This window comes from Gorilla gorilla, chromosome 10 (genome assembly GCF_029281585.2).
Source record: "Gorilla gorilla gorilla isolate KB3781 chromosome 10, NHGRI_mGorGor1-v2.1_pri, whole genome shotgun sequence".
In the NCBI taxonomy this organism is placed as follows: domain Eukaryota; kingdom Metazoa; phylum Chordata; class Mammalia; order Primates; family Hominidae; genus Gorilla; species Gorilla gorilla.
Genome location: NC_073234.2, coordinates 134582901 through 134604244, shown reverse-complemented (window position 1 = coordinate 134604244; position 21344 = coordinate 134582901). Strand labels below are relative to the sequence as shown.

The 21344-nt window shown below is 47.4% G+C and overlaps 1 protein-coding gene, 1 long non-coding RNA gene and 1 pseudogene across 2 annotated transcripts; 1 reads left to right on the top strand and 2 right to left on the bottom strand.

Moving 5' to 3' along the window:
- Positions 1 to 4265: 4265 nt before the first annotated feature.
- On the bottom strand, positions 4266 to 4994 carry LOC101125167 (28 kDa heat- and acid-stable phosphoprotein-like; annotated as a pseudogene).
- Positions 4995 to 5061: 67 nt separating this feature from the next.
- HSPB8 (heat shock protein family B (small) member 8) lies at positions 5062 to 21101 on the bottom strand. Its single transcript, XM_004053979.5, has 3 exons — positions 20123 to 21101; positions 12703 to 12766; positions 5062 to 6103 (listed from the first exon to the last, which is right to left on the bottom strand). Exons 1-3 carry the CDS (start codon positions 20487 to 20489, stop codon positions 5944 to 5946), a joined length of 591 nt encoding a protein of 196 aa, XP_004054027.1. The 5' UTR covers positions 20490 to 21101; the 3' UTR covers positions 5062 to 5943.
- On the top strand, positions 8123 to 17689 carry LOC129525885 (uncharacterized). Its single transcript, XR_008670421.2, has 3 exons — positions 8123 to 8140; positions 16698 to 16905; positions 17577 to 17689. It is a non-coding gene; the product is annotated as an uncharacterized lncRNA (long non-coding RNA).
- Positions 21102 to 21344: the final 243 nt, after the last annotated feature.

Below are 21344 nucleotides of genomic sequence, written 5' to 3'. Positions count from 1 at the left end.
AGAGGGTCCTTCTAAAAAAAAGAAAGAAAGAAAGAAAGGAAAGAAGGAAGGAAGGAAGAAAGGAAGGGACGGAGGGAGGGAGGGAAGGAGGAAGGAAGGAAGGAAGGAAGGAAGGAAGGAAGGAAGGAAGGAAGGAAGGAAAGAAGGAAGGAAAGAAAACCTCACTTCGGCACCCTGTGATTCCATTTCCAACCTGACCAATCAGTACTCCCCGAATCCCAAGTCCCTACCCACCAAACTATCTTTAAAAACTCTGATTCTCGAATGCTCAGAGAGACTGATGTGAGTTGTCCTGCACAGCCGGCTCTGCGTGAACTACTCTTTCACTACCGCAATTCCCCTGTCTTGATAAATCAGCTGTATCTAGGCAGCAGGCAAGGTGAACCCACTGGGCAGTTACATCACTACAGTCCAGCCATCCAACACGTTGCCAGGCCCCCTTGCTTTAGAGCCCTTGCTCACTTGCTTGGGAGGATCTGTGTGGTTCTCTATGCCCTTGGCTCTGGAACCCTCTCATGGATGGGCTTCTACTCTACCTGCTTGGGGTCTCACCATTCAGTGGTCTAGAACTAGAGAACTTGGAAATAACAATCATCTTACTTTCCTCCTCTCACCAGGCTCTTAAAGTGGGAAGAAACAGTATCTAACACCCAGCCCAGTGCCTTGCACATGGTAGGTGTCCAGTAAATGTTTGTTGAACAAATATCAGATGGGTAAGGATTTTCCCCTAGGCTTGAAATGATTCCTCCTCCCTTCCTTGAAAGCAGAGTAGCTAGGATCAGTTTTGATCTTTGTTATTGCTATTATTATTTATCTGCTACACAAATACCTAGGCTGTTACAATATGATGTGTTGTGCTGGGATAAGGGTAAGTGAGAGGGGGCTCTGGCCAGCCTGATAGGAGACCCAGCAGAGACCCCAAAGAATTAGCCAATGAAGAGGGTGGGACAGTAATCCTTGGAAGAGAGAGAGTAGTGTATTCAAAGTCCTGGTAGCAAGAAAGCACCTGTCTGGTTGGAGGAACAGAGGGAAGTTAGGTGGGGCAGGAGGGAGAGAGTAGGGGTTTGACCTGTAGTGGAAAAAGTTCACCCAGGGACTGATCCAGCAGCCTAATAAGTCTTGCAAAGAAGTCTGCACTCAATCCTGTAAACAATGGGGAACCATGAAAGGATTTTGAAAGGAACATGCCTTTTGCCTTGGCTCATGTGTTTTCTTCTGCCTGTGAGGCACCTCCCTACCCCAAACCCTGCTTGCTCAAGTCCTATATCTGTGCCTGATCCTCAAGCCTGCCACAAGTGAACCCTCCTCTAAGAAGACACCCCTGATCCCCCTGTGCTCCGCAAAGCCCCAATCTGAAACACCTCTTTTCTCTTCCCATAATTTGGATGGACTCACTTAAGGCACACATATTTTGCTTTGTTAGGAGAAAGTCAGAACAGAGTAATAGTGAAGAGTGAAGGTCCTGAAGTCAGGCTGCCTGGGCCAGTTGCTTACCAGGTATATGATTTGGGGCAGGGCACTTTTGCTTATCTGAAAAATGGAGATAAATGCTGGACCTACCTCGGCTGGGTGCAGTGGCTCACCCCTGTAATCCCAGCATTTTGGGAGGCCAAGGCGGGTGGATCACTTGATGTCAGGAGTTAGAGACCAGCCTGGCCAAATGGTGAAAATGTTGTCTCTACTAAAAATACAAAAATTAGCTAGGCGTGGTGGCGGGCACCTGTAATCCCAGCTACTGGGGAGGCTGAGACATGAGAATCACTTGAACCTGGGAGGTGGAGGGTGCAGTGAGCTAAGATTGTGCCACTGCCCTCCAGCCTGGGTGACAGAGTGAGACTCCCTCTCAAAAAAAAAAAAAAAAGAGAGAGAGAGAAAAGAAAAGAAAATTGGACCTACCTCGTATGATTGTAGTGCAATTAAATGTATTAAATATACATAAAGCACCCGGCATGGTGTCTGCATAAATCAAAGATTCAGTGAGGGCCATTCTTTATTTGCCCGTCTCTGCTACTGAACTGACAGCGCTTTGCAGGCTGGGATTGCGACTCATGGTTTGCTATGCCCTTGGCTCCTAGTACAGGACCCAGCAGAGTGGGTGTTCAGTCACTTATTTTGCTGTCTTTTGGGGGTTTTGGAGGTGTCCTTGAGAAGCAGCCCAGTAGCTCCTTATTGACCTTCCAAAATAAAACATATAAGTTCAAGTTTTGCTGTCATCACGTGACTTACCCAAGCCACTTCTCTCTTGGCCTCAAGCTTTTTCATTGCAAAAATAACAACATCTACTTCCCAGAATGTTGTGGGATTAAATGGGATTGACTGCAGGGATGGAGCATGTGACCCAGGCCTGGCCAATCAAAGCACTGATTTCTTGACCTACGCTTGGCTCAGGGATGATCATATGATCAGGCTGGTCCACTAAGAATGACTCTGGAATAAGTAGCAGGGCGCAGTGGCTCACGCCTGTAATCCCAGCACTTTGGGAGGCTGAGGCAGGTGGATCACTTGAGGTCAGGAGTTCCAGACCAGCCTAGCCAACACGGTGAAACCCTGTCTCTACTAAAAATGCAAAAATTAGCTGGGCGTGGTATTGGGTGCTTGTAGTCCCAGCTACTTGGGAGGCTGAGGCAGGAGAATCAATCACTTAAATCTGGAAGGCAGAGCTTTCAGTGAACTAGAGATAGCTCCACTGCACTCCAGCCTGTGCGACAAAATGTAAGACTCTGTCTAAAAAAAAAAAAAAGTAAAAAAAGAATCACTGTCCAAAATGGCAGACGCTGTGGGAGAAGACTGGCTTTTCTCCCTCAGGACTGGAATGTGGATTGTGGAGTTGTAGTGACTGCAGCTACCTTGTGGCCCCGATGAGAGGACATGGGGCATGGAGGGCTGAGAGCATGGGAAGCGGGGGCAACTGGGAGAGTGGGAATGAAGCCACTACTGCAGGGCCACGTCAGATGGAGGGAAACAATTCTGTTGATAGCATTAGTGCCCCGAATCCAGCTCTCCCAGCAAGCAGCTCTTATCCCAGACTTCTCAGCTGTGTGCACCAATAAATACCCCTTTTGGCTTAAATTAGTTTGAGTTGGGTCTCCTGGCACTTACCACAGCAGCCCTTCTCCCTCCCATCCTACAGTCAGGGATCTCTGTTCCTGGCACATCCAAACCCATGGCAGCCACAGCACTGTTAACTGCCTTCAGAGCTGCTAGGCCTCTTTCCTCCTTCCTAGCAGAACCTTGTTTTGTTCAGGCAGCAATGTTCCTGGCCTCAGAAGATGTTGATCCAAGCCTGTCATGACCATCCTTTTCCCTTTTGGCAGAAATTGGTCTCAGGGTAGGCATGTGACCCACTTTTGGCCAATGAGATAGAAAAAGAAGTCTGCTGGGAGGTTCTGGACGATATCCTGCTCACTGATAAAAGAAGCTAGGTGATAATACCTTTTTATGACTTCCTTCTATTCCCATACATTGTCATATGAGGATGAGATGCCTGGAGCTGCTGCAGCCATCTTATAACCATGAGGATAGACTGTGACTATGTACACTTGTCAGAGATGGCAGAGAAAAAAATGGAAATATCCTGGGCTCTTGGTGGCATAACAGCTGAAAAAAAAACTGTGTATCTACTTACCTCTAAACTTTTTGTGAAGTTAGAAAACAGCTATTTATATCATTTAAGCCACTGTTCATCAGGCACAATTACTTTATTTTTTTTTATGTTTTTTATTTTTATTTTTTTACGATAATGTCAAGTTTAATCTGCCAAATATACAAGTTGAACTTGTGGAACATGTTTTGCCTGGGTGCCACACAGTAAACAGAGGTTTCTTGAAATGATCAATGGGTAGGGTTAAAAATGGGCACTGGCCTTAGCCAGGTGGGTAGGAACTGGGCAGGGAGGAGCAGAGAGGTGAGGCCTCGATCAGACAGGACTGACCAGGGACAAGCTGTAACCCTCGAGGACCCAGAGGCACAGGCTCCCGGATGACAGCCCCTCTCTGAATGAGCACCCAGGCAACACAGTCCGGGGCTGGGTGTAGCAAACCTGTCAGCAGCTGCCTCCTGGGACAACCACCCCCTTACATGCTATCTACCAGACAAATGAAAGCTCTTCTTACCCCATCTCCCAGGCACCCCCCAGCAAGGGCTCTGAATTCTAAAAACAGCAAAAACATTCAAATGGTTACATATGAAATGCTGTCCTGCATCTTTCTGTCTCAAAGATAGCAGCTGCCCCTCCCCCAGCTCCCCCCACATCCCCCAAACAATTTCTGTGCCAAAATGAAGAGGAGGCCCCAGGCCATGGGGGGCTCCTGGCCACGAGGGGCTGTTGCAGCGGCGCCAGGGCACAGGGTGGGCGGGACACAGCAGAGGTCCTGGCAGCGCGGCCCAGGTCCCCGGCATCTCCTCCCATGGGTCGCAGTTACTTATACAGGGAGAGGGACTGCATTCGTTTTCCTGACAATGTGGCATCATCTTTTGCTTTCCTTTCCTCTTCCTTCTTCCGGGCAGCCTCCTCCCGCTGTTTCCGGATGATGGCCAGCGGGCCAGGTCAGCCTTGGCTTGCTCTGTCTTCCCGGCCAAGTGCATTTTCATGTAACGCTCTTTTGCCTTCTGCATCTCAATCTCTTCTCGTTCTTTCCTCGAAAGCGCCTTTGGCCCATCCAGATCCAGTTGTGTGACCTTTTGGTTGTCTGTACCCGGTTGGGGTTCTCGATGTCGAAGAGCCCTTCAAGGCGTTTGCGGTTTTGCTGGTAGTCATCTTCTTCATCCTCACTCTCATCTGAGTCTAGAGATTTCTTCTCCTTTTTGGGGTTACCTGCAGCCCCATCTCCACCTTCTTTTTGCTCCTCTTCTTCCCTGGCCTTCTGCTTCTCAGCCTGCAGCTGTACGTCGATCTCCTCAGGGCTCCTATACTGCCTCGCCCGGCCTTTGTGGCCTCCCTTTCTCCCTCCTTTAGGCATCGCGGCTCCGCGCAACATTACTTTAAGCCACAGCATTGCTAACTGATGTTGTATATCTAGGTGGTATTACATTTAGTTCCTCATTAAAAGAACCACACAAGGCTAAGAACGTCAGCTCCTTTATTATTATTATTATTAATTATTTACTGTTATTTCCCCCTAAACAACAGCATAACTCAAATAATAATGACACACACGTCCCGCCCATATACACAATACCACTAGCCTATCTGTCAGGCTATCTGGCCTTTGCTTGGTTCCTGATGGAGCTGTCTGGAGACAGCTCCCTCTGTAAAAATCCCGACTTAAACACAGGGGACAGAAGAAAGGGGGGACCTAGGCCAGATCATAAACTGACAGGCTCCCAGTGTCCTTAGGGAGTGCTAATGTGGAAACTTTGAGAACGTGCTGGACACATCTGGGCAGAGGGCAGAAGGCACTGTTTGTTTTTATGTGGTTGATGGATAAATTCCATATGGGGATATAAGACCTGTATATCACCCTTTGTAGGCCAGGCATGTGGAAGCACAGTGGGGTTAGCTACTGGGTTTCATTAACCAAACCATGCGGCATGGTTTGGGAGCCATGGGAATCGGGAGCCCAGAGTAGGAACCTGGGTGATGGGGGAGGTCCCCAGAGAAAAGTAACGCTTGCATTCACTGCAAGTAAGATACAACGTGAAATGCTAAGTCCCCTTTTATGTGTTTTGCAACTATAGAATGTGCAACATTTTCATCAAGATAGAAAAGGTAAAGAAAGCAAAACTAGTATTTTGGCCTAACACAACCAAGCATGATTTGCCAATTGCGCTATGTTGTGGAGAAATCTACCACTACACTATCCAGGGAATCTGTGGTCAGTCCTCACCCGCGCACCCTCTAACATTTTACTTGCACTAAATCTGAGTTCAGCTAAAGTAATGTATCCTGGAATCAGAGAAGCCCTAGGGTTGGGGACAAAACAAGGATGGGCCAGTACTGGCATCTCAGGTACAGGTGACTTCCTGGCTGTCCTGGGGAAGCTCGTTGTTGAAACTGCTCTCTCCAAATGTTGAGTAAGGAGGGACCTGGGGAGCTTCGATGATCAGCAGACCTTCTGGGGAAAGTGAGGCAAATACTGTCACAGGATCCACCTCTGCAGGAAGCCTAGGAGAAACACACGATTTTATTCATTTATTGTTGTTAATATTGCTTAAACATTCTTTTATTCACTTGAGAGGAAATATTTTTGATAAGAGCTTAGGCTTTGGGAACATACAATGTTGGGTTTGAATCCTGGCTCTACCCCTTTCTAGCTGTGTGGTCTTGGGAAGATTATTCAATTGCTCTGAGCTTGTTTTCTCATCTGCAAAATGAGGATAATAATACTGAACTTGTAGAGTATTTGAACTTCAGAGTCTGAGTATGCTTTGCAAATGGTAAAATGCTGTTTGAACAGTAGTTCTTAACTTAAAAGAGAGCTGTGGCCCACATATTTGGTCCCAGGTTGAAGTCATCACCTTAATACCCACTACTGACCACAATTACTAGCAGAAATGGCACCACTACCATCCCTTTATAGAGCACAAGTAAGGTGTTATCATAACAGGCAACACATTTTCATCTGACATGTGCTTGCTGGAGAGTGCTTCACTACAAAATGCATTAATGGTGATGCAAGCACTAGGTACCTTGGCGGATAAAAGGGGCCAGGCTGGCCACATGTAGATTTCAGATGGCAACATACTCGATGGTATTCAAAATAAGCCTTGATTTTGTTCATACCCTAAGTATCTATGATGTGGTTTGGCTGTGTCCACCCAAATCACATATTGAATTGTAGCTCCCATAATTCCCATATGTTGTGGGAGGGGCCTGATGGGAGATAATTGAATCATGGGTAGGGGGCAGTTTCCTCCATACTGTTCTCATGGTAGGGAATAAGTCTCACAAGATCTGACGGTTTTATAAGATTTTTTGCTTGGTTCTCATTTTCTCTCTTGTCTGCTGCCATGTAAGACATGGCTTTCACCTTTTGCCATGATTGTGAGGCCTCCCCAGCCACGTGGAACTGTGAGTCCATTAAACCTCTTTTTTTAAAATATATATCAATTACGTAGTCTCAGGTATGTCTTTATCAGCAGTGTGAAAACAGACTAATACAATCATTTAGCAGATCATTATTATCTTGTTCTTCCTTTTTTTTTTTTTTTGAGACAGAGTCTCACTCTGTCACCTAGGCTGGAGTTCAGTGGCGCGATCTTGGTTCACTGCAAGTTCTGCCTCCCAGGTTCAAGCAATTCTCCTGCCTCAGCCTCCTGAGTAGCGTGGATTACAGACACCCACCACCACGCCTGGCTAATTTTTGTATTTTTAGTAGAGATGGGGTTTCACCATGTTGGCCAGGCTGGTCTCGAACTCCTGACCTTGTGATCCACCCACCTCAGCCTCCCAAAGTGCTGAGATAACAGGCGTGAGCCACCGAGCCCAGCCAATTATCTTGTTCTTAAAACTCAGTTATAGACAATACCTGGTTGGAGTATTATAACAGGATGATTAAGAGTTAAGAATTAATATGCCCATTCTGCAGATCACTAAACAGAGACTTGGGGGAAATCAAATGACAAGCTCAGCAAGTGAGAAAGCATCGAAGATGGAATTTCTAAACCTAAATCTGGTCCAACTTCTAATAAGGTATTTTTATGATTTTTTTATTGCTTTGGGTGAATGAGACTATTGAGAATTTGGTTTCTTCAACAAACTATTAAAACTGTGAGGACATATTAGTGATCTCATTGGGGTGCCATTATTTTTTTAACCACGAAATCCATGACCTTCTGAGTACTTTCTATCTGCCAGGTACTTTAGCTGAATCATATCATTTTGGTGTTAACAATAATCCCGCCAGGCAGATTCCATTGCTATCCCCATTTTACAGATGAGGTAATTGAGGCTCAGAGAAGTGAACTGCTTTGCCCAAGGTCGCTCAGCTGGCAAATGGCAGATAGGAAATGGAATTGGAATCCTGGTCTCCAAACTCAGAGTATCTGACCTTGATGCTCTCCTGCCTCCCCCAGCACCAGACAGTTGAAAGAAGGACTATGGCAGGAAGGACCGGAAGTTCAATCAAAATCTTTCCACTGGTCCCTGCTGGCTCTGCCTATTGTAAATACAAGGGTCTTGATGAAAGAACCAAGGCATGAGGTAAGCCCATTCCTGATCATAGGCAGGACTCCTTCTGGAGGGGCTGGGGAGTTTTTTTTTTTTCTTTTTTTTTTTTGTGGGTACAACAACCTGTAGCCACATGAGCCATATCTACCCAGGAGATTCCTTGCCAGATTGGAACCATGGAGATGAACAAGGCTGCTTCTGGGAAGCCCATTTGGAAGAAAAAGAGGGAACTAGAAAGCTGCCAAGTCAAGCTTTTGAAGCGGAGACAAAGTCAAAAGTTTAGACCTCTCTCCCAATGCTGGGGATGGGCTGACTGTTTAACCATGTGCACACCAACCCAGTGCACACCAGGTACAGTGTGACAGGGTGGCTATGGCCTAGAGCATGGGTTTTGCAGGCAGGCCGACCTGCATTCAAATGCTGACTCTTCCTGACCACACAACATGGGGCTGGTGATCTTGCCTCTTTGAACCTGTTTCTTTGCAGAAAAAAGGGGGCAATAATAGTACCCACCTCTTAGGGTGGAGTGAGAATTACGTTGCAGTGTTTGACCTTACATGTTGGCATCTTGACAGCAAGATGGAGTATCATACAAATTGCAGGATCATTGAACCACAGAGTATCAGGGCCCCAAAGGATCTTCCTGATTGTCCATGACAATGTTCTCATATTACTTATGGGGAAATTGAAACTCAGACAGATAGACAAGTCCAAGGTCTCTAACCAGGTGACTTGTATTCAAACCCATTTGGTGGGAAAGTAATTCCTCTTCAGTTCTCTTTCAGTGCTTCTACTTACATCTGAAGGAATGTCTCTGCTAAGTACTAACATGTCTTTAACGCCTTTAGCCTCTATCACTTGCTACCTTCCCTTTTTAACAATGAGAGAGCTGAGGCCCTTAGGCAGGCAATATTATCTAGTTAGAATTTAACCACAGTTTGCTTTCATTGGATTTATTTCATGATTGCTTTCCTCAGTGAACATTTCAGTGATGAGAATTTAACTTTATCAAAAATGAGATGATCTAAAAGAAAAAAAAAACCTTTAGTAAATCATGGTACAGCAATGTAAGCACATAAGGCAAAAAATAGTGAAGATGGGATGTGAATGACGGTATTGCAAATGACTGTAATTTGGTTTCCCCTAACCAAATAGGAAGATCACGGACTTTGAAAGCTGAGACCCAAGCCCTCTCCCTCTCCTCCTTATTCAGTCCAAATGGGGCTTTTCACACAGAGATGGATGTGTTGGGATGAATTTCCTTGCCATGGTTAAGGCAAACAGCTGCAGCATCCTGCCTGGGTGGAAATCTCCAAGGATCTCAGCCTGGCTGAAGGAATCTCCCTGTCCTCTAATGACTGGAGTTTTCCCTGGGAGAGGAGGCAACGAGGCCTCCTGAGATTGGTCCAGAGGTGTCCCAGACCCCAGTTCGACTCCTAGGTGTCTAGAGTCTGGGCAGAGCCCGGAGCTCCCAGGAGTCCCAGCTGCTGGAGTGTGAGTCCAGCCTTGTGAAGCCTTTTCATAATATTAATTCCCATGGACCAAGCCCTGAGTCTGTATTCCATGCTTAATGCGTTATACACATCCTCTCACTCCCATCACAACCCTTCCATGCAGGGATGCGGGAATGGAAGGTCAGAGCAGTTAAGCAAGTTTCCCCAAGTTACCCAGTCACTTTCTCATGGAGCCAGGACCCCCTGCACCCGGAGCTGAGATTCAAAATATTTAACAACTGGTACAGGTGGGCACTGACCATTCAGAAGGGATGGGTGCATGTCATAGTGATGGAGGAGGGTCCTGGGACCCTTTAGTTGTTGAAAGGTGGAGAGGTTTAGAGGGTCCTGGGGACAGGATCAGAGTGACTAGGGTTGGCTAGGGAGGGCTCAGGGCAATAGCTAGCCAATATTCAGGGGTCCCCATCCCCCGGATCATAGACCAGCACCCATCTGTGGCCTGTTAGGAACCAGGCCTCACATCAGGAGGTGAGCAGCAGTTCAGCCAGCATTACTGCCTGAGCTCCGCCTCCTGTCAGATCAGCAGTGGCATTAGTTCTCATAGGAGCTTGAACCCTGTTGTGAACTGTGCATGCGAGGGATCTAGGTTGCATGCTTCTTATGAGAATCTAATGCCCGATGATCTGAGGTGGAACAGTTTCATTCCCCAGTCCGTGGAAAAACTGCCTTCTATGAAACTGGTCCCTGGTGCCAAAGGTTGGGGACCGCTGAATATTTTAACAACTAGCCCAGCTCAGCAGCTGAGCACCAGCCTGGAGCAATTTCAGGCATTTCTCATCAGGTTACTTCCAGCAAGCTATCTCCCCTAAGGCCTTGGAGCATGTGAAATACGCACACACACACACACACACACACACACACACCCCTTTAAGATGATTAATTCACTTCTTTCTTACTCAGTCCCTTTTACAGCTATGCCCTGCTTGTGACTCCACCCTGAGACCTCATTTGAGCCTTGACATCAGCTTCCCCCCACCCCCTGCCTTCCTTCCTCTCCCTCAGCAATGTTTAATCTGCTTGCTAAACCAGGGAGAGGTGTGGGGCATGGAGATGCCAGGCAAGCCAGCGAACATGAAGAACAAATGGTTTGGCTTTTGCCTTATCAGGAAGTGTCCACGGGCTTCCAAGAACTGCAGAGGCTGTGGGAGGGCCAGGGACGGACACGTGGGGGAAGAGACAGGAATGTAGAATCCCAAAGCTGGAAGAAGCCTCAGAATTCAGCTAGTGTAATCTCTCCACACACAGAATTTCTTTGCAAAGGCTGATGGAAAAGTTAAGAGTCAACAATAACAATAGTAATAATGAACTCCCACTTATGAGGACCTATGCTGGGCCATGACCTTATGTCACTTTCAGCCAGGAACTCTGCAAGGCTGCAATCAGCATCCCTTTCACAGATGAGGAAACAGCATTCCTTGCTCAAGGACTGAGCATGGAACTCAGAGGTCAGGGATCTATTCTGGGCCCTTCTAAATTCTAGTTGTAAAGAGCTTGGGTATGTCCTTTCACCTGTGGGAGACTTAGTTTCCCTGTATTGCAAGGAGGGTCATGTCTCTTCTCTCCGATGCACACTTTTGCTGCAAAGGCTAAATGCAACGATGGCTTGGAAAAGAGTTTAGGGGCCAGGCGTGGTGGCTCACACCTGTAATCCCAGCACTTTGGGAGGCAGAGGCAGGCGGATCACTTGAAGTCAGGAGATCGAGACCAGGCTGGCCAAACATGGTGAAACCCTGTCTCTACTAAAAATACAAAAATTAGCCAGGCATGGTGGCGTGCACCTGTAATCCCAGCTACTTGGGAGGTTGAGGCTGGAGAATTGCTTGAACCCAGGAGGCGGAGGTTGCAGTGAGTTGAGATCGTGCTGCTGCACTCCAGCCTGGGCAACAGAGTGAGACTCCATCTCAAAAAAAAAAAAAAAAAAAAAAGAGAAAGAGAGAGAGTTTAGGGGCCAGAAACGCACATAGTGGAGTGACGCCGATTGCTGATTAGAGAGAAGGTGTGTAGGAAGCACCTGGCAGTTGTTTAAGTGCAGCCATCGTGACCACACTGTGCAACTCCGCTCCCTATAGGTACTGCCAGCTAGGGGCTCATGGTGGCTTTGGTTCATGGCCTCAGCCTGATTGTCCTTGGCTGCTCTCATGGTTCCCCCAGGCTCCCTTTCCCTGTTAAACATGAATCCCTTCTACTCCCCTCAGCAAAATAGCTCTTCCGCTGTCCCAACGTCTCAGCCTCCAAACCTCTCTGGGTAGTATGCAGTAGTGCTCTCAGGACACTTTCCAACTTCATTTTTGTGGATGCCCTAGAGAAGGTGCTCATTCTCCTGGCAGGGCAGAGCCTGAGCAAGCAGCCTGCAAGATATTCTGCTGGGGCATTTGGGGAATCAGGGGATGGTCTTTCTGGATGGTGACAGGGGTCCTCCCTCAGCTATGCCCCATGGGTAGGGGCTGTGTGATTGTGGACAAGTCATTGTCTTGCTTACCCTCAGATGCTTAGTCTATAAAAGGGAGTTGTTCCCCAGGTGCAGTGGCTCAAGCCTCTAATCCCAGCACTTTGAGAGGCTGAGGTGGGTGGATCGCTTGAGCCCAGGAGTTCAAGACCAGTGTGGGCAACATGGCGAAACCCCATCTCTACTAAACAAATACAAAAAATTAGCCGGACATGGTGGCACATGCCTGTAATCCCAACTACTCAGGAGGCTGAGGCACACGGTCCGCTTGAACCCAGGAGGTGGAGGTTGCAGTGAGCTGGGATCACACCACTGCACTCCAGACTGGGTGACAGAGTGAGACTCGGTCTCAAGATAAATAAATAAATAATAAATACATAAAATGGGGTTTTTAATACCCACCTCACAGGGCACCGAGCAGATGAGATGATGCAATCTATGTGCTCCCCCTTCTGGGATCCTATTACAGGTCTGCTGGGACATTTTCTCCTCTTTAGGGGTGAGGGTTCAATTCCCTGCCCCAAGGAGGTGTCTTAAAAGAGAGATGCCCAAGAGGGAGAGACCCCAGATCATGGGTCCCAGGTGTGCCCCCTCCTCCACTCCCACCCTGAGCTCCACGACTCTGGGTTACTTACTGGATTTTCTTTGTGAAGTTCTTAGAAACGATGCCACCTTCTTGCTGTTTCTCTTCGTGTTTGCCTGGAAGGAAGAGAAGTGTAGCGTGTCAGCATCTATGTTCCTTGGGCATCCTTCAGGACTGAGGCTTGGATTCAAATCCTGGCCCTGGACCTGCCTTGCTGTGTGGCTTAGGCCTACCCTAGAGACTCCAGTTATCTAAGCCTCAAGGACCTTATCTGCCATACAGACCCACCTAAGTCCATTTCCAAGGCTGGCTATGAAGGTGAAATAAGATAATTGATGGAAAGGAGGTGTAGACCGTGGTTTGTAGGTAATTAAGGGTTAGTCTGAGGAAATCGCAGAAACTTCTGTGTTGCACCAAATCTTCCATGCGTTGTACCAAATCTTCCAAGTCTCCCAGCTGACTCCTCTTCTCTAACCTGCCAGTAGAACCCTGGGTCTGACATCCCAGACTGGATGGCAGGCTTGAAGCGGGGTCACGTGCTGAGGGCGACTCTGCCATGTAGCTTGCTTTATAGCTAACAGAGTGCTTTCCTAACTCTGAGCCCAGACATCGTTCTCCCTTTGTTTCTGACATGGAAACTGAGGCCTGGTGATGGATCCAGGGTCGCCCAGCAGGTCCCTGGTGGCTCTGAGCTTTGAATCAGCTCTCTCTGAGTCTAGGCCAAGTTCTAGGGCCTGATGCCTCTCTGCTCTTGAATTTCTGTCTGTTCCAGCTCCCGATTAGCTGTTTAAGCCACATTATCTGTACCCAGTAGTGAAAGCACAGCCTGGAAAAAGAATGCTTCAATCTGCCAAAAACACCCAGCTTTTCCTAAGGGCACTGTGGATGTGAAATTCCACCAGACCTCTTGCCTCTTAACCTGTGGTAAGAGAGGGCTTCCCAACTGCCTCAGGGAGGAAAAAGATGAAATTACAAGAAGACTTGGGCCTAAACTGGTTTTGATCTTGTAATGTATATAGCACATTCTAATTCTCTCGGTCTCTCCTCATTCTTTTTTTCTTTAATAGAGAGAGTGTCTGTAGTTTCTCTTTAAACAAACAAGATTGGTACAACAGTGGGGCCATTCGGCTGTTACTTTTCACTCCTCATTTGTGGGGCCACCTTCTGGAGGCAAGAACTCTCATTTACACAGGGAGGTGCTTCTGAGGGGCCTTGAAATCTGGAATGTAAACAACTTTGTTGAATATAGCAGTCCAGATTTTTTTAAACTGACAACTTATAGCTAATTCCTTTTATTTATTTCTTTGTTAATAGCTTTCTTTGTGCTTTAAGATAGTGCATGTGTATGTTAGAAAATGCAGAAAATAGGCCGGGCATAGTGGCTCACTCCTATAATGTCTGCACTTTGGGAGACTGAGACAGGAGGATGACTCGAGGCCGGGAGTTTGAGACCAGCCTGGACAACATAGAGAGGCGCTGTTTCTAAAAGTAATAATAATAATAGGCAGGGCGTGGTGACTTATGCCTGTAATCCCAGCACTTTGGGAGGCCGAGGTAGGTGGATCACGAGGTCAAGAGATCGAGACCTTCCTGGCCAACACGGTGAAACTCCGTCTCTACTAAAAATACAAAAATTAGCTGGACATGGTGGCACGTGCCTATAGTCCCAGCTACTTGGGAGGCTGAGGCAGGAGAATTGCTTGAACCTGGGAGGCAGAGATTGCTGTAAGGCGAGATCGCGCCACTGCGCTCCAGCCCAGCAAAAGGGTGAGACTCTGTCTCAAAATAATAATAATAATTACTATTATTATTATTATCCAGGTGTGATGGTGCGTGCCTGTAGTCCTAGCTATTTGGGAGGCTGAGGTGGGAAGATTGCTTGAGCCCAGGAGTTTGAGGTTACAGTAAGCTATAATGCACCACTGCACTCCAGCCTGGGCAACAGAGTGAGATCTGGTCTCTAAATTTAAAAAAAACCAACAATAACAAAAGAAAAAATTTTTTAAAAAAGCCATCAAAACTACTCATAATCCTGTCACCCCAAGGAAGCTACTAATAATATCTTTTATATGTTCTGACTTTTCTGTGTTTCTCAGAAATGTGTAAATGTTACATAGTATCCATGTATATCAGTATTCTATCAAATGGGATAGTTCTCTGCATTATGTTTGGAACTTATTTTTCTCTCTCGCTAACACATTATAATTACTTTTCCATATTACCAAATATTCTTTGACAACATAATTTTTAATGGCTGCAGTGTTCTATTGAGGAATATATAAGAGCTAATTTAACCAATCCCCTACTTTGGGGCACTGAAGGGTTTCCAACGTTGGAGAGAACTTCATGGCCCTGAACATTCTTGTAGCTAGAACTTCACACCAGGCCCTATGACTTCTTTAGGATTAACTGAGGACTAATGCAACTTCCAGAATTTCTAAGGCTTAATCTATGTTCCTAAATTGCTCTCAGCAAAAGAAATTCATTTTAAACTGGAGTCTCTGGCTAACCAGAACATGCTATCCTGTGAATGTGTGGCCGCTTAAAGAGTCTATCCTGTGCTGCCAACTGCGTGACCACCAACCGCCTGGCTCTAGCACAGGCCTGTGCCCAGAAGAGCACTGTCTGTTCTTTGGTACCCTCCCCATAGCCAGGGCGCCGGGAGACCTGCTTCCCCTGCAGGCCAGTGCCTCTGACTCAGCCCTTTTGCATCCTAGAATCCTCCTGCATGCTGGTGTCCTGGGAATAAAAACTGATAATATAAATAATAATAGCAAGTAATACAGTGCTTCCTTGGTGTCAGCCACTGTTCTAAGCACCTTATCTGTATCAACTCCTTTAATTTTTGCAACAACCTTAAATAATAATAGTAAAATAATAATATAAGCAGGCATTTTCATTATTGTCATTTTGTAGATAGGAAACCCGAAGTTCAGAGAGGTTAAGTGCTGTACCCAAGGTCACACAGCTTGGAAGTGACTGGTGCAAAGATTCAAAAGCAGGCAGACAGGTTCTGGAATATTGGGTTTTGGACTTAAGTCTCTACTCTGACATTTCCTGGCACATCTCTAAGTTTCTCTGAGCCTCAGTTTATTCTTCTCTGAAATGGGAATGACGACACCTGTCTTACTGGGTTACCGTAGGAAGCAAATGAAAGTGAGTCACAGAATGGCTTTGGAAGTTGTAAAAGTACCATGTGAAGGTAAACACTTGTGGTTTATTTTGATGTTTGGGGAAAAGACTGCTTCTCAGAAACTAGGTGCCTCTGTCCGCTCTGAAAATAGGGTATTGGGGTGAGGGAAGGGAGGATCTCTGAGCAGAGAAAGCTCCAAGATTTCCAAAAGAGGGGCCTGGAGGTGGGGTTAACCTCATTTAAAGAGAGTATTGCTAGAAGGATCATCTTGAAACTCAATTTGCTTATTATTTGCCTACTTAGATTGGGGCAGCTTAAGGATTATGAGTGATTTTTAATTTCTTATTTTGCTTTCCTAACTACATATTCTATCATGAAGACATTTTATTTTTGTAAACTGAAAAAAGTAATTATTATGATTTTTAGAAATCCATCCAGAGGCTAGGAGAAGTCAGAAACCCCTTGCAGACATGCTTTTTTCAACATGCCTCAGAGAAATGTAGGTGGAACACTATTGGCCCAGCTAAAGAAAGAAAGTGCTGTTTCCAGGGAAGGCAGAGTCCCTGGGACTAAGGAGAAGAGGTGGAAATAAGGCCTTGGGGCTTTCCAGTCTCTATCTTAGCCAGGGTCTGGCCCAGTGGCCCATGAAGGGAACATTTCTTGGCTGGTGGTTGCAGGATGGGGGTAGGGGAATCTGAGGCTTGCTGGAAATTGTCTAGTCCAGCATTTTCCAAACACTTCCTTGAATGAGACACTCATACGTGGTCAGATAAGATAGGGCTGCCTCTTAGAGATTCATAAACTACATTACTGACTTAAAGGCTCTTATAAGTCCTGCAGTGAGAAGACCTGTTTATAATTTTGTTTTTACTGGCACCATACAAGACCTTGAACTCTCCTGTTCCTGTTTCTAGATGCCTAGTAACAGCTTGAAGTACATTGGTAAATTCTGATCTTGTCTACCTCTTCATAAGACCAACAGTAAAATTGAGGCTCCAGAGGCTGTGGGATTTGCTCAGGGCCACACCGCCAGATGTAGATCCAGCCATCCTGACTCAGAACCAGCCAGAGAGGCCTGACATTGAATGTCAGACACTGCCAGGGAGAAGTGAGTGATCTCAGGTGAGTTACTTTCTCTGGGCCTCGGCTTCCTTATCTGTATAATGGGGTTAACAAACCTACCCACACTTCCTGGGAGGTCCTTGTGAGGAACCACTGAGCCACCACATGTAGGCCTTTAGCACGTGCTTATGGAGGAACGGATTTGTCATTTTGTGGTATAGGGTGGGAAACTGGATCTGACTTCCAACTTCCCTTGAAAATTGCTTTTTATTTATTTTTATTTTTTATTTTTTTTGAGACAGAATTTCTTTCTTGTTGCCCAGGCTGGAATGCAGTGGCACGGTCTCAGCTCACTGCAACCTCCACCTCCCAGGTTCAAGCGATTCTCCTGCCTCAGACTCCTGAGTAGCTGGGATTACAGGCGCTCGCCACCACGCCCGGCTAATTTTTGTATTTTTAGTAGAACAGGGTTTTGCCATGTTGTCCAGACTGGTCTCAGACTCCTGACCTTAAGTGATCCTCCCGCCTTGGCCTCCCAAAATGCTAGGATTACAGGCATGAGCCACCGCACCCGGCCCGAAAGTTGCTTCTTAAATAGAGCTCCTGATATCAATTTTATTTTTAAACCCCTTTTATGAAAGCCCTTGTATGGACTCTCAGGGAATTTGGATTTTGTCTAGCTGATGTCACTAATTGCACGTCTGAAAAGCTTTGTCTTTGTCTTATTTAAGCTCCCGATGACCCCATTTTACAGACGTGGAAATTGAGACTGCATGACTCACCCAAAGCCTCTGGATTAGTAAGATACTTAGCTGAGATCTCAACATGGAGCTGCCAGACCCCACCTGTTATGAAGCACCTACAAAAGAGGATGGTGAAAAGCCCTCCAGGCTGGACAGAGGGTCTCCTAGAGGGACCACAGGGTGGAGTAGACCCTTGGACTTGGGCTAGAAGCATCTAAGGCCCTAATTAAAACAAGGACAGAAGGAATGGTAATAATCGTTCTGTTTACAGAGTGCCAGGCAAGCACTATTATTAGCTCCATTTTATAGACACCCTGCATATATTATCATAGATAGTCTGCATATGTTTAATCTTTCCTACACTCTTGCAGGACAGATATTATTATGGTCCCCATTCTGCAAATAGGAGAAATGAGGCTCAGAGGGATGAAGACTTTCTCGTCCACATCCACCATGCTAGTGAACAGCAGTGCTGGGATCTGAACCCAGGTTTCAAAGAGCATCTATTATTCATTATTTATTGGGGCCTTCCTGGATGCCTGGCACTATAACAATAATGACGGCAATAATAATACTAATTCCTTGTGTTCCAGGTCATAGAATGCGAAAGGAAAATAAATCTTGGGACCCCCAAATCACTAAGCTAAAGGGAAAAGTCAAGATGGGAACTGTTTAGGGCCAACCTACCCCCCATTCTATTCAAAGGCAGCCCTCTGCTCACTGACATAGATGCATATCTGTTTGCCTCCTTTGGAAAGGCTAATCAGAAACTCAAAAGAATGCGACCATTTTTCTCTCACCTACCTGTGACCTGGAAAACCGCCCCCTGCTTCAAGTCTTCCTGCCTTTGCTTCAAGTTGTCCTGCCTTTCTAGATCGAACCAATGTACTTCTTACGTATATTGATTGATGTCTCATGTCTCTCTAAAATGTATAAAATTAAGCTGTGCCCAGACCACCTTGGGCATGTGACAGGAGGACTTCCTGAGGCTGTGTCATGGGAGTGTCCTCAACCTTGGCAAAATAAACTTCCTAAATGAACTGAGATCTGTCTCAGATTTTCTGGGTTCACAGGTATGTACACATTTTACAGCATCACCTCACTTAAAACAACAATCCTTACGGTATAACCATTTGAACCCTAATTTCCAGATGAGGAAACAAAACAGAAGCACAAAGTGAAGTAATTTGTACATCCTGCTGGTTAGAGTTGGAGCCAGTTTTGGAACTCATGCCCTGCTCCCCAGCCAACTCAGAAATCTGGCTGACCCTGTCATCAGCACGTGGCCCCAGCGTGTCTCCCAGTCCACCACACCCGCTGGAGCCTCTGATGTTTATAATTCTACCATGACTGGCTTGAAACTCCCCCTGAACGCTGCTGGGGCTTGTTCCTGCCCAGCCTGTGTTTGCAATGGCTTTGACTGATTTTCTGGAAGGCAAGCCTCTGCCGGGAACACATTCTTTTTAATGGAGCGTTTATCAGGAGGGAAGGAAAAGAAAGATTTTTCTACTGCCCAGCTTAACAGGGGCTGAGCTTCCTGTCTTCTCTCATTTTCCCCCCAGTATGTTTATTTCTCCCAGGGTGGGATGCGGCAGTGAGAGCCCTGGGCCTAAAGCTGTGCATAGGCCCAGTCCCTACTCCACTCCTATTGCTGACTCATGGCATGACTGTGAACGAGTCCCACCTAGGCCTCAGCCTCCTCAGCTGCAAGATGGGCCTACCCTGCTACTCTGGAGTGGACTGAGGATGATTTTGGAGAATTATAAGAACGTCAGCCCACCCTTGGCACCTAGTAGGTGCTCAGTAAATCATCACTTCTTCTTTCTGGCCTCCTAATTCCCAGACAACCTGGGTCTGACTCCTTGGTGGCCTTGAACAAGTTACTTTAATCTCTCCATGCCTCAGTTTCCTCATCTGAAAAAAAGAAGATAAACAGTACCCACCTCCTCTGGTTGTGGTATTAGCTGAGATATTATAGGCAACAGCAGTTAGCAAAGTGCTGAGCGAATAGTTAGCACTCAGAGTTACCAGTTAGTGTTACTACAATTACTGGTAAGCCTCAGTTTCCCTGTCTGGGACAAGGAGAGGTGTTTCACCGGAAACCAGTTGCGGTTATTAACACTATCATTGTTCAGCCTTAACGTGCACTTCTAGACTCTGTGTTATGATGCTGGAGTGCACAAAATCCCGTTTCTTCTTTGTTTTTTAATTCTTTGATATCTGCTTAACCTATTCTTTATATTAAATGCCCTCTGTCAAAATATCCAACATGGTTTCTATTTTCCTGTCTGTACCCTGATTGATGAGCACCCAGAGGCCCCAATAGCTGAGTCAGGCAGGTTAAGATCTCTGCTGGGAGCCGGGAGAGAAGTTTTCCGTAAAGATAACTTTGCAGGCTGCATTCCTGAGCCCTGAGGTCACCTGTGTCACACTGTCCCAATGTCAGCTCCCAGGAAACTTTCTCCTGGCTATTCCCAGGGCTGAGGGCTACATCCCTGCCTCCCCATTCTCTCTCCCTCCTGCCCCTGACTTACCAGACACCTCCACGTATCCATCTTTGGTCTTCACCATCAACTCCTCTGGCTTGAAGCTGTGCACATTCACACACACTTTCCAGGGCTCCCCAGGGAAGGGTGGGGGGGTCCTGCCCTCGGCAGGCACCCCAAACCTGGCGGTGGCAGTGGGGCCCCGGGGCACCATGCCCGACCTTAGGGTGCCTGGCCAGGCGGAGGAGAGACGAGGCAGAGCCCAGTCGGGCCAAGAGGCTGTCAAGTCGTCTGGGAAGGGGTCCATGCCAAAGCCATCATCCAGCAGGCGAGAGGAGAGGGGAGAGTCCCGGAAGGGGTCTCGGCGCAGGCGGCTTGGGTAGTGGCAGGAGAAGGGCATCTGACCGTCAGCCATGGTGGCTGCTGAACTCAGAGGGAAACAGAGGCGCAGAGAGACAGAACCACCTGCCCAAGGTCACACAACAAGGTGGTGTGGCTGGGCTAGCTTATTCTTCAGCTTCCGAAAATGCTGCTTTTCTGCAGGGAGAAGCAGAACCAACCACTGCCAGGGACGGTTGTGTCCCCTCGACTGGGGTCCCAGCCCCCAAAGGTAACCCCCGGGCAGATCCAGCAGAATCCCAGAGGGTCCCCGTCCGCACTGCCTCACGACAGACCGGCAAGCCACCGTCCTCCCAGGCTGCCCAGGCTGGCAGCCGGAGCCGCTGAGGTCTAGAGCGGAGCCAGGAGCTTAATAAACCCAGGGCACGCGCGCCTAGAAACTTCTTCTGGCTCCTCCTGGGCTGCAAGCCTTCTATTTATTTGCTGCTGGAGGCTGGAGGCGGGTTTTGCAAGCGTCTCCTGTCACAGGAATATTCGGAGGTGATGAACCAGCCCCGGAGAATCCGCGGAGGGAACAGCTGGGCTGTGGGGGGAGCTGGGAGGGGCCGCGTCCAAGTTCAGCCGGCCTCTCCGGACACTCTCTCCTCCCTTGGCCACTCCGCTCAGCTCCGCCCTCCTCTTGCTCCGGGAGCTGGAGCCGCCCTCCCAGAGCGGGGCACTAAGGCCTGGCTATTAATAACCCCGAGCCTGGCTGAGGGCTCAGGTCACCCTCTGGAAATACCTTCCCCAGAACGTGTCGTATCCTGCCTTTCCCCTGGGGACCTGCAGAAAGGGAAGAGAGAGACAGGAGCCCAGTGGATTTGAAGGATGGCCCTGGGTTGCAATCCCCACTTACAAGGTAGCCAAGCTCCTAGAGCCTCAATGCCCTCTG